The sequence below is a fragment of the Sus scrofa genome, chromosome 10 (assembly GCF_000003025.6).
Source record: "Sus scrofa isolate TJ Tabasco breed Duroc chromosome 10, Sscrofa11.1, whole genome shotgun sequence".
Taxonomy (NCBI): Eukaryota; Metazoa; Chordata; class Mammalia; order Artiodactyla; family Suidae; genus Sus; species Sus scrofa.
In genome coordinates this window covers 55,897,141-55,917,005 of record NC_010452.4, presented here as the reverse complement: position 1 = coordinate 55,917,005, position 19,865 = coordinate 55,897,141, and the positions used below count along the sequence as shown (strand labels likewise).

Genomic DNA, 19,865 nt, shown 5'->3' with positions numbered 1-19,865 from the left:
ATAGTCCCTTGATCAAACAAGAAGAAGTAAGAAAAGCGATAAGACTGTTTACCAGACTCAGACCTAAGTTCATTTCTGTCACTCTCACCAGTTACCTGGCTCAACTAAGCCTCTTAATAAAGTGATGTCAATTGATTCATGGCACAATGCAGATTTGAACTGAAATTTCCAAGCAAAAGAAAAGCAGCTACTGGCAAGAAACTAACCTGAGTCAGAGTGATATGAAAATGGTAATTGGGTACTTACTCCTGAATCTTCTGGTTAAGGTATTTCCCAAAGACATCTTTGGGTCTTGTTTCTCCACAATGAGTCTCAAGGAGGAGATTTATAGGCTCTCCATCAGAGACTAGATAATGGCCATTGGGCAAGAACAGAGTCCGTATTAATGACAACTCCCAGGACTAATATAAGTAATATTCCCTCCAACTCTCCCAGTGAACCTTGACATGAATCAGAGTGTACCCCTACTTTAACCAAACCTATCAACTTTAAAAATAAACAGGACTCTGAATTAGGCCAAGGTCTCTATGTTTCCACTGAAAGTTTATTTGAAGAAATGATTTAAAAAAACTTTCCAAATTTGAAAAAAAAAAGTGGACAAACTCAATAAGCTTTATGAACTTCGATTAGGAAAAACCCAAAGAGACCAACACTGAAACACAATATAGTCAAACTATAAGCAGTCAAAGACAAAGAGAAAAGCAACAGGTTATTTCTATAAGATTATAAGTGTATTTCTCAGAAGAAAACTTGCAGGTCAGAAGACCATGGAATGATACATTCAGAGTGCCAAAAGAAAAAAGCTGTCAACAAAGCATACACTTTTGAAGGGGAAATTAAAATTTGCCTTCACTTCAAATGTGAAGGGGAAATTAAGACTTTCATAGATAAACAAAAGTTGACACAGTTCATACCACTAGATCTACCCTGCATGAAAAACGACATCAATAAATACAGTGGGAGGAGCTTTAAGAAAGTATAGGTTTTGTGCCTGAAGTATGTACGTGATTGATGTTAATTTGTTACCAGTTTAAAATAGATTGTAATTTATAGACTATAAATGTTATGGATACATGTTTATATCCCCTAAATTCACATGTTGAAGCTCCACCTCCCAGTGTGATGGTTTTGGAGATAGGAGGGTAAGGAAGTAATTAAGGTTAAACCATATCATAAGGTGGGGCCCTGATCTGATGTGTTTATTGTCCTAATAAAAAGAGTAGAACTTTCACTTGCTTTCTCCCTCTCCATTTGCATACAAATAAGAGGTTATGTGTACGCAACAGATGATGGACACTCTTGAGCCAGGATGAGATGTCTCAGAATAAAATCTACCTTATAAGTACCTAGATCTTAGATTTCTCACCTACAGAGCTGTTATAAATAACTTTGTTTTTTTAAGTGACCTTGTCTATGACTTTCCGTTATGGCAGCCTGAGAAGACTAAGAAAGTTCACAAAAGGGAATGAGAAGAGAACCAATACATGTCAATAAAAAAAAAAAATCAATGAAAGACAAAGGAAGAAAGCAAAATAGGAAATGAAGAACAAAAAATGAAGAACAAAATAATGAACAAATGGCAATAGTAAGTCCTTACCTATCCAGCTGTATGCCAACTAATTGTATAACTTAGAAGAAACAGATAAAAAAATTATCAGAAACACACAACCTACAAAAGTAAATGGATTAAAACTCCCATTTCAAAAAACATAGCATAGCTGAATATATAAAAAATGAGACCCACCTATGACACTATCTATAAGAGACTCACTTATGGACATAGACTGAAAGTGAAAGGATGAGAACAGATATTCCATGCAGATGGTAACCAAAAGAGAGCAGTGATGGCTATGCTAATATCAGAAAAAAGAGACTCTAGTCAAAATACTTGTCTATTACAAGTGACAAAGCAAGACATCATATAATAATAAAAACGTCAATTCTCCAAGAATATGTAACAATTATAAATATATATGCAACAGGGATGAAAACTCCTGAATATATAAGGTAAACATTAACCAAACTGAATGGAAAAATAGAGAACAAAACAAAAATTGTAGGAGACGTCCATACCTCATTTTCAATACTGGAAAGTACAACCAGAACAATCAACACAGAACTTATAGTACTTGAACAACACTATAGGCCAACTGGACATTCCATATATACGCAAAAAAAAAAAAACAAAAAAACAAACAAAAAAAAAAACTCCACCTAATAACAGGAGAACACATTTTTCTCAAGTACACATGGAACACTGTCTAGGATAGACAACATGTTGGTCACAAAGTTAAGTCTTAAGAAAATTTAAAAGACCAAAATTATGCAAAGTAACTTTTCTTATCATAGTGAAATTAGAAATTAAAGTAGCAGGAACACTGGAAGAACCACAAATATGTGGGAAATATAAAAAAAATACATTAAAAAAAACCCATAAGGGTCAAAGTAGAAATTACAAGAGAAATTAGAATTATTCTGAGGCATAAAATATGTTTAATGTTAGTCTCTAGTTTTCCTGAGATATTTACACTTTAGGTAAACACATATTCATAGGCCAAACAATTAAAATATGAATGTACAGGTTTTTTCATTATTTGTAACTGCAAAATAGTTAAAAACACCAAAATACATAAGCATAGGTGATTGGCTGATACTACTCAAGTCGGGCTTCACACTATGGAAACATATACACAAATAAAACGGAGGAAGCGAGAAACAAACCCAAAGGAATTAACTGGAATTGAAGGTGTTTGTAAGAACTCATAATTTCTAAATATGTCTATGTATGTATATATGCTCACTTTTATGTGCATGCAGGTATGAGTATGTGTGTGTACACACTTATATTCCAACTCCAAGTCAATCCCCTGTGTATGATCTTTGAGCCCCATAAGCAATTACAAAACTAGCTGGCAGTCCTTACAGAAGAAAGCTTCCAACCTCATACAGACTTGATGCAGAGCCAGCGCACTGAAGACATTAGAAGTAGTTAGTCAGGCTGACCCTTAACTTCCACTTCCGGCTGACCATGATCTTACACGTATCTTCATTCTGGCCCAGGCATCTCCACTCAGAGGCCTATTTGAGACTCTATTGTTCGATGCCTTTACCTAGACGACCTGTTTAGGTAGACCTGGGAGACACTGTTCTCAGCCTGACTAAGTGTAAAGTACTTATCCACTGCAACTCTGCCTCTTCATCCTTCCCCTGGGCTCAGTGTCCTTAAACAGTGGGAGTCTTTTGTGTGGGGCAGTGAAATGTTGATTCCACTCTCTTCTGCCTACAATGGAACACACGACCTCTGCCCAGTGCTATTCTGTGGGATAAATGGAAGACTGGTAAAGCTTCAGTCCTTTTCTGTTTAGATTCTTGCTTATACCATCAGAGTAAGTAAATAAATGCTAGTTTTACTTTAAGTTTATCTTAATTGGTCAACTTGACAACTTGCAGTTTTCTTTCTCTGAGAAATTGGCACAGTGAGCAAAGTGATCAATGAAACATAATGCTTTTCTGAAAAAGTAAAATCTCTGTAGATCCTACCAAGAACTTTTAGGATGTATCAGAGAAGATGTGGCTCCCTCTTGAACTGTGCAAGTGGATCACTGTAAGAGTGGGAGGATCCAAGTGTGTTCCTCCAAGAGTGTGAGGAACACTTAAAACAGCCATGCCAATGGGTCTCAGAAAACGCTGGTGGAGGTCACAGAGAACTCTTTGAAAGTTACCATGAACTGTTAAATAAGATTTTCAGTTTGAGGGGAACACTGGTCCTTCACTTTAACCTCCAGATTCTGGTCGAGGTGCCCTGATAAGAAGATCTCTTAAATGAGAGATCGAACAGAAGGACTCTAAGAAAGCTACTGAAGCAACTCCTTAGTCTGTCATTATGGTTCTCTAGAGACACACCTAAAAGTCATCAGAGACTGTGCAAGCTGAGTCACACTCTATGACTACTGTTAGTTCTAAGTCCTGACACCGCGCCTTATGCCTTTAATGAAAAAGAATATAAAGGCCTTTAGAATCACTTTGGTGATTCTAAGTCTGAAGTGATTCTAAGAACCTTGGTGACTCTAAGTCTGAAGAGACATTAGAGACTTGAGTCTTATCAGACTCAGATTTCTAGGTTTGCTTTTGTGGATCCTATTGGTAATCAAGCTCAATCAAATTTCCTCATAAGCTATGTAAGTCAGGTATGAGAGATTTTTTAAAATATCTTTAATTTATTGGTTTACAAATGTTGTATTGGTTTCAGATATACAGTGAAGTGAATCATTTATATATATATATCTGTTCTTTTTTCCCATAGAGGCTATTACAGAATATTTTAATTGGCAAAGTTGCTGACATGCAAAAAATTGGCTGCTGCCCAGAAAGAAAAAGTGATGTAAAAATGGTAATAATGCTCCCTCTACTGGATGATGTGGGTAATGACCATACCTAAAATCTGGGCCAGACTGCCATATAATGGGGTCTCAATAGAGTAAATTAATGCCCTTAACCAAGGTACTCATTGTTAGATTATGGGCTATGAGGACTCAACATGAAGGCCCCCTAGAGTCTACTCTTTTGTGGCTTTTATGAATAATCCAAGTGCTGTTCTCTCTACCAGTGAATCTTGAGATGGATCAGAGAACCCCACAAATAATTACCCTGATCTCAGCTTTTAAAAATAAAAATGATGAGGTTATACCAAAGCACCTATATCATCAGTGAAGATATGAGGGCCTACTCCAAGGAAAAAGTTCAAAGCGCAGGCTTGGGAGAGAATTACATTTCTCATGCCTTTTGGATAGTGGTACACTGGCCTGGCACCAGGATGAGGGAAAAACAGATAATGCTGTTTGGTTTGGGGACACCACTAACAGAAACCTTTTCCAGGCCAGACTATAGTACATTCTATTGTTATTACATCTAATACTGCTTGTATTGTTGGAACAGATGCATTACTTATGTGACCTACCACTCACATTCACTCCTAAGTTCTGACGGGACTTGCTGCAGTTAGGATATTTTAAAGGGGCTTGTGGAAGATCTTGAACCAATCAACTATCAGAATCTAGTGCCTATATATACCAAAGACAATACTGACTTCCTGGGTGTAAAGAAATAACTACCCTTGTTGCTGAGTTTAAAGAAGTCAATAAGTTCCATAGACTCTTTCTCCATTCAATAGCCCCATCTGGCCTGTGCACAAAACCTTGAGGGCCTGTAGACTAAACTGAGGACTTTGCACAAAGTGTTAGTACCTGGGCACTGGCACTGTGACTGTTATAGAAGCTACTGCCCAAGGTGAAGGAATTTGGTATATAGCAGCCAACAATTTGACTCTCCTTCTAACATCCCTTTTCATGCAAATGACCAGGATCAGTTTACCCATCATGTAGAATTAATTGAAGTATTTCACTAATGGTCTTCCACAGGGCTCCCTAAATTCCCCAACTGCTGTCTTCAATGGGGATGGCATGACTGAGAAAAAGTCCCACTTGCAGAGGAAATGCTAGCTTTCCACTATATTGATGACATCCTTCTGGTGCGTCCAGACAAAGGTACCATCCCACAAAGACTGCACATCCTATTGATCCATACGGGGCAACACGGCCTGGCCGTTAATATAGACAAGGATCTAGTATGCAAGTGTAATTCCAAGGTGTGATCTGTAGCAGACAGAACATTTTATTCCAGAGGAGATATCTGCAAATCTTTTGGCCTTCTCTTCCCCTAATTATAAGAAGAGTCTGAACATTGATGGGACTCTTGGACTAAGACATTTACATTCCGCTCATGGGGATTTGATGGCACATATCTATGGGGTTAGCCTAGAGTCACCTTTGAGTGAAGACCCAACAAGATGCTCTGGAGGACTTGCAACAGGCCATCCAAGCTGCCTGCCCTTGGACCCCTCTGATTCCCGTCTGGTTGGTGAGTTACTGACCTCTTTTCACTTACCGACACCTACAGCAAAAAGACACTGACATAGGTCAGAGTCATCCACTGGTCTTTTGGAATGCTGATTTCCCAGGGTTGGCTGAAAGGCACATAGCCTTAGTGAGACAACTATTGAAATGTTATTGCCCTTAATGGATACTAAACATAAAATAGTCTTATGATAAGAAATTCCAACCAAAGTGTATCAATAATTTCACTGTTGTTGTCTAGTTAGAGTATTCACAGTTTAAATAGACATGTAAAATTTTAATAAAATATATATTCAGGAAGCAAAGAAAAAAGATATTCTGATTAATTTAATTTAAAATACTATGGACGTTCCCATCGTGGCTCAGCAGGTTAAGAACCCAACTAGTATCCATGACGATCCCTGGCCTCGCTCAGTAGGTTAAGGATCCAGTGTTGCTGTAAGCTGTGGTGTAGGTCACAGATGCAGGTTGGATCCCATGTTGCTGTGGCTGTTGTGTAGTCTGGCAGCTGTAGCTCTGATTCAACCCCTAGCCTGGGAACTAACTTCCATATGCCATGGGTGCAGCCCTAAAAAGAAAAAAAAAATACTATGATTATTATATTTACCAGATGGTCTTCCCCTTTTGAGAGTTCTTTGTTTCTCTACTTGCACTTGGGTTTCTGACACTGAGTCCTGATGGTTAAGCAAAAGATTTTCATCTGATACATCATCATAACCTACATAAAAGAAATGCATTTAGTCCACTAAAAAGAGAAAAAAGTATGAAATAAGTTAACTTCAACTTTATAAAAGTGTATAGCAGAATTTACTTACATTTTGATAGTTAAAAATAGGAATACCCATCGTGGCTCAGTGGTAACGAACCCAACTAGTATCTATAAGGATGCGGGTTCAGTCCCTGGCCTTGCTCAGTGGGTTAGGGATCCAGCGTTGCCTTGAGGTCACAGACACAGCTTGGCAGATACTGCTTGGATCCAGTGGCATACTGATTTGACCCCTAGCCAGGGAACTTCCATATGCCATGAGTGCGGCCCTAAAAATAAATAAATAAATAAATAACCACTTTGTAAGTAAATTATAATAAAGTATTTTTTTAATTTGAAAAAATAAAGAATAGAAATTGAAAGACTATATAAATCAACTATCTAATCCTAATAAATTTTTAAAAAATTACCATAAATTACCATGCTAAATATGACATGAAAATTGTGAGAAAAGTTTAATGACTGTTTTGAATATATTTTGATTAGTCTCTAGTGTTCTTGGGTTATTTAGGGATTGTATATTTTAGGTCAGTATACAATCATAGACCAAACAAGGAAAATACTTACATATCAGGTTACTCATTTACAGCATCATTTATAACTGCATAATATTCAAAACCACCTAAGTATTCATAGATTATTATTTGAATAACCTAAGACATTACTATAAACTATGTTATAAATAATAGTATATAATGTGACACAGAGAGCTGTGTGTCCAGCTGTAAGATGATTGAAAAAGTTTTCCAGAAACTGATATGAAGGCATTTCTAAAAGAGAATGTTAAGTGAACACCAATTAAAGTGAAAGAGTACCTTTGAGGTAAGAAAGAATGAGAAGTAAGGGGAAAATCCAAGAAAAATATAGAGACACTTACATTTACAAAATGAAATACAGAAATAATAAACCAGAAAACAGCACAGATGGTTACTTACAACAGGAGTCGACTGGGGAATGAAGGGAAGGGGATTTAGAAAAGATGGTATTTCCCTCCCTTACTCCCTCTCTCTCTCAAAAGTAGGTTAAGAGTCCATATATTCCAAAAAAATTGTATCAACAAGGATATGACGAGGGCACTAAACATGAAAGCAACTTAAGAAATGAACCAACTGAACTAAAAGAAAAGCACCAATCCAAGGAACTCATGAACACAGAAGCACATGCTCAGCCTTGGGTAAGAGAAATAAAATCATGAAATCTTTTACCCAGTTTGTTTTTCTAGTGATATGAGCGAATCAGTTCTAGAACAATTTTAGAGTCTTATAGGATTGAACAAAAGAGTAAACAGTGGATATTGTATAAAGTCAGGACTTATACTATGAAAGAAAGGACAAGCACACAGGAAGCAGAGGAAGAACAAGCTCTGACGAGATGGACTGGAATTGAATCGGTAAGAACTCATAATTTCTAAATATGTTCATGTGTATTACATGCACATATGTACATGCATGTAGAAATATGTATATGTAGGTATATGTGTGTATGAATATGTATATGCATGTTTGTATATATACACATATTTGTGTGTATTTACTAGTCTGACTGCTCAGTGTACCTAAATACACCCTCGTATAAATAAGCACAATTAGTTTTCCAATTTTGGTCTCTAATAACATTTCCCATCAAAAAAAAAAAAAAAAATCAAAGCTCCTGGGAAAAACAGCTGCTTCCAGCTATAAGACAGGAAATGTACAAGATAGCATGGGACTTCTTGTCATACTAAGTAGGGAATTTCTCAATGACTACTAGTCCTAAGGGTCATGTTATAAGCACATAGTGATTATCTTGAATAAATTCCTACTTTCCAATGCTAGGATAATTTTAGAACTAAAAAAAGAGTAGTATGAGCTATAAGACCATTGGGAAAATGAGAATCCATGACTTCATATTAATAATGAGTGAAGAAAGAAATAAATGTGGGTGAAGGTAAGGCCTTTGCTTTTAATAGAATGCCAGGTACCAACTGGATAAATGTAGAAGTGGTACTAGAGTTGGAAAATCATCATTCTGGAAGCATCAAAGTAGAGACTAGTTCAGGAAAGAATTATGAATACCTTCTAAATCTAGAACATTTGATAGGGAATAGGATATTTGCATGATCTTAAACTGCCTTTGACAGATCATTAGTAGCTAAGGAAAAAATAAGATAAATCAGAGCACACTCTGACCAGGTGATCATTATTAAAATCACATTAATGATATAACTAAAGTCATTAATGACAGATGTATACAATCTGGATGTGCTATCTTAAGAACATCAGACTAATCCAAAATGAGGAACCTTTCTTTACACAGACAATACAGTTCAAAAATGTTAATGTCATAAATGACACAGAGAAGCAAAGGAAACATTCCAGATTGAAGAAGGCTAGAAACATTAACAACTACAGGCAGGTGACACTAGACTAGATTCAGTATTGTAAGAAAAAAATGCTATAGAGGATAATATTGGGTTAAATTGTTATAGGCTTCAAGTCACCTTCAAGGAGATTAAACCCCAAAGCCTCTGGCCCTGTCTCACTGTAATGCCCCTTCCCCCACCTTGACCGGCCTGAGCTGCTCAATCCCTGTTAGAGAAGGAATATTGCCCATTCCTCACCCCGCCTCTATATAACCTGTTTCCCAGGCAAATAAGATGTCCTGCACAAGACCAATCAGAAGATCAAACTGGGTCTCCACTCAGGTCACACTATGGGGTATAAAAACTACTGCAGAGAGAGTTAGGCCCTCTTTTTTTTTTTTTTCCTTTTCTGGGGCTGCTCCTGTGGCATATGGAGGTTCCCAGGCTAGGGGTCTAATCGGAGCTGTAGCCGCTGGCCTACGCCACAGCCACAGCAACTGGGGATATGAGCCACCTCTGCAACCTACACCACAGCTCACGGCAATGCCGGATCCTTAACCCACTGAGGAAAGCCAGGGATTGAACCCGCCTGGACCCTCTTTTTAACCTGTGTGCATGTGAGTTCTCTCTCTCTCTTGCTCTGAAAATTTACTTTTGCTTTAATAAATTTGTAAAACGTCTGCCATTCCAATGCTTTGCTATGGCGAGACGGGACCAGGGTAACTGTGACGGTATCAAAATGACAAACACTGGATTATGAAAAGTAGCTTAGAAAAAAGTATTATATTGATCTTAATTTACTGAAGTTGAAAAACTATATTATGACAATGTAGAAAATGTGCTGAAACCTAGGAAATACATGCTGAAGTATTAGGGCTATGGTGTACTCAATTTATTCTCAACTAGTTTAGAAAAAAAATATGTTATGTACACACTTGTAATATATGATATAAAAGAGGGCAAAAGATATAGACAAAAAAGCAAATGGGAAAAACTGTTAACAATAGATTAATACAGATGAAGGCTATATAATGCTTCCTTTGTACTATTTGTATTTTACTTTTCTATAAATTTGAAATTATTTCCAAACAAAACCTTTTACAAGGTTTTTTTTTCCCCCAAAAAAAGTGAGGCAAGAGAGACAAAATGAATGTTAGAGAAAGTAACAAATATTAAAAACAAGGCAAATGAGATTCAATATATGGATAATAAGAGTCTCTAAAAAAGAATACTAAAGATGTGAAGTAAAACTTGATTTTCAAGCGTAAAAAGGACAGGGAAATAGCAATTAATATGTAAGAACTCAAAGAATATTGTTTTTACATTTGTCCTGAAAAATCTAGAGAATGAATGTAACACCACTAAAACATAGAGATATCAACATAAAGACTGGTGATGAATATTAAATATACTCTTACTTGTAAAAGTAGGACTAAACGGTTAAAAAAAAGTATACTATGTAAGAGTTTTATTCTAAGTCAAAGTATATACATCAAGAATATTAAAATTTGAAGGAGGTATTAAAGAGGTAAAAAAAAGTTGTTCTAGATAATCATATGGGGTAAGAGAATTCATAGTTATCCTAGGAGTGTAGTGCATGTATTTTCGAATAAATAAAATGGAGGGAATTTTCTAATTCTGTTGTTCTCTGTATACTTGAAATCCAAGATTCTCAGTGTGAAAGGAAGGAATTATAGAATCAGTATAAACCAATTTTAAAAATCTCTGTGGCCCATTACTTAACTTGAAATTATCAGTAAGAACCCATGAGGTCTTTTATCCTTACACTGTGTAGGTGTGTGTGAGCGTGTGTGAGTGTTTCTATCCTTGTCCAATGAAAAACCCTAGAAACAGTGACAAAACTAATAGCAAAAGAATGAAAAACTATTTCCTGCCAGAAGAATTGAGAATTTTCAGAGAAATGGCTGATTCCACGTGGGGGCAATATATGTACGATATGCAGTTGGAATATTTTGTCATACCAACTAGCAAGGAAGCCATCAAAGAAGACTAGGATCATGTCAAAAGGACTCAGTTACAAACTGAAGAAGATCCTACTGGGCAAAGATGGTACAATTTGACATTCCAAAAGGATAATAACTACAACTGACTGAAATCCATGTTTAAAAAATTCCCACTGTGGTGCAGCAGTTTAAAGATCCCATGTTGTCTCTGCACTGGTGTGGATTTGACCCCCAGCCCAGCACACTGGCAGTGCCACAGCTGCAGCACAGGTCACAGCTGTGCTCGGATTTGATCCCTTACCTGGGAACTTCCACATGCCACAGGTGTGGCCAAAAAGAAAAAAAATAAATTTGTGATGATATTTTTAAAGCAATAATTGATCACCTTCAGGAAATTCACTATAGGAGTTCCCGTTGTGGCTCAGTGGTTAGTGAATCCGACTAGCAACCATGAGGACTCGGGTTTGATCCCTGGCCTTGCTCAGTGGTTTGAGGATTCGGTGTTGCCATGAACTGTGGTGTAGGCTGCAAACGTGTCTTGGATCCTGTGTTGCCGTGGCTTTGGTGTAGTCTGGCGGCTATAGTTCTGATTGGAACCCTAGCCTGGGAACCTCCATATCTCACGGGTGTGGCCCTGAAAAGACAAACAGCAAAAAAAAAAAAAAAAAAAAAAAAAAAAAAAAAAAAAACCACAAAAAAAAAAGAAAAGAAAATTCACTATAGTGAAAACTAGAATGTAAAGAAAAAGCCAAGCATTCATCTTGTTTAAACTATATGACTGTTCCACCAAGTAAACCAATTAGAACAAGAAGTGCCTCCTGATAAAAGTACTTCAATTAATAAATTTTAAAATATGATAAAATTAAATTGTCATTTTGCAACCCCCAATAAAATAAGTAAAGATACTAAGTTTCAATGGCTGCTAATGTCACAAGAGATATAGATTTTTATGTCTCACTATAAAAGGAACCACCTATATTACGACCAAAAAAATCAAACCTCAATCTGATCAAATCCTCTAGATCTAGAAGACAGAGGAACACAAGCAAAAACTGCACCATAATTATGCAATCAGGAGAAATTCCATATGGCAAATGACCTGGGTTATACAGCTCATTAACTGGAAGGGCAATAGAGATGTAAGACAAACTCATAAGAGACTTAAAAGACATACAAATTTAAAATATGGATTACACACTATAGTGTCTACATAGACATATCTGGGCAATAAAACTATAAAGATGTACAAAATAAGTGAATTAACATAAAAATTAGAAGAGTGGCAACTGTTGTGAAGAGGGAAGTCACTATGATGAGACCGGGCATGAAGGGGATTCTGGAAAGACTGGCAAAGTTCTACTCTTAATCTGGGTAATGGTTCAAGGCTGCTTTCATTAAAAATTTCATTAAGTTTCATTCTTACTTTGTGTGGTTTTCTGTATTTGCTTTACTTTAAGTTTTAAAAAGCTAAATTAAAAAAAAGGAAGGGAAGTGCATTGGATTCCATCAGAAACTTGTGAAAATGCCCATCCAGGAACATTTTAAACTAAATTATCCAGTTGTATTGTACCTCTTAATTATCAAAATAATTCTTTAAAGCACATAATACTATTCCCTCATCTGTGTTTGAGAAAACTGAGGGACAGATAAAGTGATGAGTTTAACCATAGTCACAGGATTAATAATTGGCTGAGCTTGAATTCATACCCAAGAAGTTTAGCTCCAGAATATAACTATAGAAAATAGAGGAGGTTTTAAAATTATGACAATATTTTATATATATTTGTATCATAAGTGGTAAAAAATCTAGATGAAATAACATCCTACGAAAATAAAAATTACCAAAACAAACTTAATGAAATGTAAAAAAACTTGAATAGACTAAGATCCTCAGCAGAAAATACCGAAAATCTACTGCTAAAAGTGCCACAAGGCTCAAGGGTTGTAGGAGACATTTCTATGAAACTATCAAGGATTACAGAATATCTATGCTATACAAATCACAGCAGTTCAGAAAAAGATTTTTCTCCATTTCATTTTACAATGCTAATAGGACCCTGATGCCAAAACTAAAGATGAACAGAACAAAAAATTGACCATATCATTAACAGTTGTATCATTACAAATTGTACAAATTGAGATAGGTCAGATCACACTGAAGTAATAAATAATTGTAAAATCCCAGTGTCTTCAACACAAAGAGCTATTTCTTGACCCTACAAAGAGCTATTTCTTGACCCAATGTTCATTAAAGTTTATCTAGAGGCTCTGTCAATATTATTATCTTGAAACTAGGGTATTATAAGTCCTACTATCTACAACATTCCTAGCCATAGCAGCAAAGGAAAAGAGAGAATGAGGGGAAGAACACACTGGCTCCTAATACTTCTACATATGACTCATAAATGCTTTATTGACCTAAGAAAATCACGAGGCCACATCTAGGTTAAGAGGACAGGAGGGTGACATCAAGAAGATGGCAGAACAGGAAGCCCTAGACCCTCCTCCTCATGAAGCCACCAATTCAACAACAATACAAGGACCAATTCCCTTTGTGAGAAATGCAGAGACTGGGCGAGAGGTTCCTGCACAATGCAGAGACTGGGCGAGAGGTTCCTTCACAATGGGTGAAGATGAAATAGCGACACTGAATCCAGAAGGTAAATTTGTGACACACTCTAGCAATAATTCCTCATTTCATCACTGGACCACTAATCAGGGGAAACTGTCAGCTCCCAGCTTGCCCCTGAGAAGGAAGGGAAAAGACTGAACCATATGTCACAAGTTCCGACTTGGGGGGGCTGTCTGTGGGACTGTTTTATGTCTGGCTTAAATCTTAACACTGACAGGAAAGGGCCCAAGGTTGGGAGCTGCTGAGAAGAAAGGTGATATGAGCTAGTACACATTCGATGGTCACAGCTCCTCTCCCCAGCTCTCCCCAGCTCAGTGAAAAACAAGTAGGCAACCACCCTGCAAATCCCAGCTTCTTTCTGAAAGAGAAAAGAACTGGAACATTCATTTACACTTCAGCTTTTCAGAGGAATGCCTGAGGCACAAGTTTCTGTATTGCCTGTCTTGATGTACTGATGGGACCCAGGATATTCTAGTTGTCTAGGGACCACTGAGAACAAAGATGATGGCTTAAACTAGTATACACTCAAAGTCAAAACTCCTCTCTTAAGCTCAGCACAGCACAACTGGGATAAGAGCCCCAGACTCTCCCTAGTGAAGGAAGGAGAAGACTCGAATGTATGTCCAATGTTAAGAATTTTCAAAGAACCAAGGGAGTGGTATCTGTCTTGAATCTATCAGAGCACTGATAGCCCTCCAAGTTACACTACATGCTTGGGGACTGCTAAAAACAAAAAGAACAAACAAACAAGAGTTGGGTGATATGCTGCTCCAAAGGACTTGCAGAAGAGCACACAAATATGGGAGAGGTAAAGAGATCATGGACTTCTTTTAAAAAAGGGCAATCCTTTGGAGTTTACGTTGTGATGCAGTGGGAACGAATCCAACTAGGAACCTTGTGAGTTCGATCCCTGGCCTTACTCAGTGGGTTAGGGATCCTGGCATTGCCATGAGCTGTGGTATAGGTCATGGACGTGGCTAGGATCCCGCGTTGCTGTGGCTCTGGCATAGGCCAGCGGCTACAGCTCCAATTAGACCCCTAGCCTGGGAACTTCCATATGCCACAGGAGTGGCCCTAAAAAAGGCAAAAAGACCAAAAAAAAAAAAAAAAAAAAAAGAAAAGAAATAATGGCTTAAAACGCTCCAAATCTGGGGAATAAATTGACATATTATTTATTTATTTATTTATTTATTTTTTTGTCTTTTTGCTATTTCTTGGGCCGCTCCCACGGCATATGGAGGTTCCCAGGCTAGGGGTCTAATCGGAGCTGTAGTCTCCGGCCTACGCCAGAGCCACAGCAACACGGGATCCGAGCCACATCTGCAACCCACACCACAGTTCACGGCAATGCCAGATTGTTAACCCACTGCGCAAGGGCAGGGACCGAACCCGCAACCTCATGGTTCCTAGTCGGATTCGTTAACCACTGCGCCACGACGGGAACTCCTGACATATTATTGAAGAAGCCTAAAATGTCTCCAAAAAGGAAAAACCTAACGAAGTTCACACTGAAACACACTATGATCAAAGTATCCAAAGTTTAAAACAAAGAAAAAACTTTGAAAGCAATAAGAGAAAAGTGACTTCTCACATACAAGGATATTGTGAGAATACTACAATACTTATATCAGATAATTCAGCCCAAAAGGAGTGGGATGATGTATTCAAAGTGCTGAGAGAAAGCAAAATCAAACTTCTGCCAGCTAAGAATACTATATCCAGCAAAACAATTCTTCAAAACCAAAGTTAAAAAGAAGACTTTCCCAGATAAATGAAAGCTGGGAGCTTATTACCACTAGATCTGCCCTACAAGGAATATCAAAAAGAGTCATTAAAAATAAAATGAATGAGAGTTCCCGTCGTGGCTCAGTGGTTAATGAATCCGACTAGGAACCATGAGGTTGCGGGTTCGGTCCTTGCCCTTGCTCAGTGGGTTAACGATCCGGCGTTGCCGTGAGCTGGGGTGTAGGTTGCAGACGCGGCTCGGATCCCGCGTTGCTGTGGCTCTGGCGTAGGCTGGTGGCTACAGCTCTGATTCAACCCCTAGCCTGGGAACCTCCATATGCCGTGGGAGCGGCCCAAGAACCAAGAAATAGCAACAACAACAACAACAACAAAAAAGACAAAAGACAAAAAAAAAAATAAATAAATAAAATAAAATAAAATGAATGGAAGCTCATCAGAAACACAAAGCATACAAAATGTAATCTATAAAAATATGTTAATAAATAAAAAATATAAAAAGATATAATTTGTGACACATGAACATAAAAAGGAGGGGAGTAAATAGTAGTTACTGTGTGAAAGTTAACTTCTTGTCAGTATAAAATAGAGTTGCTATAACTATAGAACATTTTATACAAGTCCTATAGCAACCACAAAGAAAATACGTATACTAGATACATTAGAGAAAATAATAATCAAAATGAAAATTTTAAAAATCAATGAAACACAAAGGAAAGCACAAGAGAGGAAAAGAGATAAAAAGCAAAAAAGAAACAAAATTAACAAAATGATCATAGTAAATCTTTCCCTATCAACATGACTTTAAATATCTACTCAATCAAAAGATACTGATTTTTAAAACTCTGAATCAATTTTAAAAAACTATCTACAAGAAACTAACTTTATGTTTAAAGACACAAAGGTGAAAGTAAAGGAATGAAAAAGATATTCCATGCAAATGCTAACCAAATGAGAGGAAGAGTGACAAAACTTAGATAAAAAAGACTTTAAAACAAAAGTGTCAAAAAATACAAAGAAGGCTATCATATAACAGTAAAAGGGCTAATTCATCAAGAAGATATAATAATTATAACAAGTGATAATGAAGACACAACCACTCAAAATCTATGGGATGCAGCAAAAGCAGTGCTCAGAGGGAAGTTCATAGCGATACAGGCTTTCCTCAAAAAAGAAGAAAAATCTCAAATCAACAACTTAACCCACAACCTAAATGAATTAGAAAAAGAAGAACAAACAAAACCTAAAGTCAGCAGAAGGAAGGAAACTATAAAAATGAGAGAGGAAATCAATAAAATAGAGATTCAAAAAACAATAGAAGAATTCAGTAAAACCAAAAGCTGTTTCTTTGAAAAGGTAAACAAAATTGACAAGCCTCTGGCGAGACTCGCCATGAAAAGGAGAGAAAAAACCTAAATAAATAAAATAAGAAATGAAAAAGGAGAAGTCACAATGGATACTACAGAAATACAGAAAAACATGAGGAAATAGTATGAATAATTGTATGCCAACAAATCCAACAACCTAGAAGAAATAGACAACTTCCTAGAGACGTACAGCCTGCCAAAACTGGATCAAGAAGAAATAGATCAACTGAACAGACCGATCACTAGAAATGAAATTGAATATGTCATAAAAACACTCCCTACAAATAAAAGTCCAGGAACAGATGGCTTCACAGACAAATTCTACCAAACATACAAAGAGGAACTTATAATACCCATTCTCCTTAAACTTTCTCAAAAGGTTGAAGAAGAAGGAACACTCCCAAAGACATTCTATGATGCCACCATCACCCTAATTCCAAAACCAGACAAAGATACCACCAAAAAAGAAAACTATAGGCCAATATCTTTGATGAATATAGACATAAACATTCTCAACAAAATTTTAGCCATCCGAATCCAAAAACATATAAAAAAGATCATACACCACGACCAGGTGGGATTCATTCCAGGTGCACAAGGATGGGTTGACGTGGAAATCAATCAACGTCATATACCACAATAACAAAAGAAAAGTCAAAAACCACATGATCATCTCAACAGATGCAGAAAAAGTATTTGACAAAGTCCAACATCCATTCATGATCAAAACTCTTGCCAAAGTGGGTATAGAGGGAACATACCTTAACATAACCAAAGCCATTTATGACAAACTGACAGCAAATATAATACTCAATGGAAAAAGCTGAAAGCCTTCCCACTAAAATCTGGAACAAGACAAGGATGTCCACTCTCATCACTGTTATTCAACATAGTACTGGAAGTGCTAGCCACAGCAATCAGACAAACAAAAGAAATAAAAGGCATCTAAACAGGAAGAGAAGAGGTAAAACTGTCACTGAATGCAGATGACATGATACTACATATAGAAAACCCTAAGGACTCAACCCCAAAACTAGCCGAATTGATCAACAAATCCAGCAAAGTAGCAGGATATAAAATTAACATTCAGAAATCAGTCACATTTCTATATACTAACAATGAAATATTAGAAAAGGAATACAAAAATATAATATCTTTTAAAATTGCACCCCACAAAATCAAATATCTGGGAATACACCTGCCCAAGGAGGTGAAAAGACTTCTATGGTGGAAAATATAAAACATTAATCAAGGAAATTAAAGAAGATATAAAGAAATGGAAAGATACTCCATGCTCCGGGGTTGGAAAAATGGGCATACTACCCAAAGCAATCTACACATTCAATGCAATCCCTATCAAATTAACCATGACGTTTTTCACAGATCTAGAACAAACAATCCAAAAATTTATATGGAACCACAAAAGACCAGGAATTGCCAAAGCAATTCTGAAGAACAAAAACCAAGCAGGAGGCATCACTCTCCCAGACTTCAGGCAATATTACAAAGCCACCGTCATCAAGACAGTGTGGGACTGGTACCAAAACAGACATATAGACCAATGGAACAGAATAGAGAACCCAGAAATAAACCCAGACACCTATGGTCAATTAATCTTTGACAAAGGAGACAAGAATATAAAATGGGAAAAAGACAGTCTTTTCAGCAAGCACTGCTGGGAAACCTGGACAGCCGCATGCAAATCAATGAAACTGGAACATACCCTCACACCACGCATGAAAATAAACTCAAAATGGCTTAAAGACTTAAATGTAAGACAAGACACCATCAAACTCCTGGAAGAGAACAAAGGCAAAACATTCTCTGACATCAATCTTACAAATGTTTTCTCAGGTCAGCCTCCCAAAGCAACAGAAATAAAAGCAAAAAGAAACCAATGGGACCTAAGAAAACTGGCAAGCTTTTGCACAGCAAAGGAAACTAAAAAGAAAACAAAAAGACAACTTGCAGAATGGAAGAAAGTAGTTTCAAATGATGCGACTGACAAGGGCCTAATCTCTAAAATATACAAACAACTTACCCAATTCAACAGCAAAAAAGCCAACCCAATTGAAAAATGGGCAAAAGACCTGAATAGACATTTCTCCAAGGAAGATGTGCAGATGGCCAACAAGCACATGAAGAAATGCTCTACATCATTGATTATTAGAGAAATGCACATCAAAACTACCACGAGATACCCACCTCACATCAGTCAGAATGGCCATCACTAATAAGTCCACAAATATCAAGTGCTGGAGGGGGTGTGGAGACAAGGGAACCTTCCTGCACTGCTGGTGGGAATGTAAGTTGGTACAACCACCATGGAGAACCGTATGGAGGTACCTTAGAAATCTATACATAGAAGTGCCATATGACCCAGCAATCCTACTCTTGGGCATATATCTGGACAAAACCCTCCTTAAAAAGACACATGCACCTGCATGTTCATTTCTGCACTATTCACAATAGCCAAGACATGGCAACAACCCGAATATCCACTGACAGATGACTGGATTAGGAAGATGTGGTATATACACACAATGGAATACTCCTTAGCCATAAAAAGGAACAAAATAATGCCATTTGCAGCAACATGGATGGAACTAGAGACTCTCAGACTGAGTGAAGTAAGTCAGAAAGATAAATACCATATGATATCCCTTATATCTGGAATCTAATATATGGCATAAATGAACTTTTCCACAGAAAAGAAAATCATGGACTTGGAGAATAGACTCATGGTTGGCAAGGGGGAGGGGGAGAAAGTGGGATGGATTGGGAACTTGCGGTTAATAGATGCAAACTATTGCATTTGGAATGGATAAACAATGAGATCCTGCCGTGTAGCCCTGGGAACTATATCTGGTTGTTTATGATGGAGCATGATGATGTGAGTAAAAAGAATGTGTACATGTATGTGTAACGGGGTCACCATGCTGTATAGCAGAAAATTTACAGAACACTATAAACCAGCTATAATGAAAAATAAAAATAATTATATATACATATATATAATGGACGATATAATAATTATAAATATATGTTTGCCCAATATTAGAACCTCCAGACATATGTATTAAATATTGACAGATCGGATGGAAAAAAGAAAAAAGTAAATAGTAATTGTGTGAAATCGA

At 37.0% G+C, this 19,865-nt stretch overlaps 1 protein-coding gene across 1 annotated transcript in view; it reads right to left on the bottom strand.

The window, feature by feature from the left end:
* CCDC7 (coiled-coil domain containing 7) overlaps window positions 1-19,865 on the bottom strand; it is a 341,366-nt gene that overhangs the window by 135,452 nt on the left and 186,049 nt on the right. The window contains 1 exon segment of the mRNA XM_021064965.1: window positions 6,520-6,630. Within this exon segment, the coding sequence (XP_020920624.1) occupies window positions 6,520-6,630 (111 nt within the window).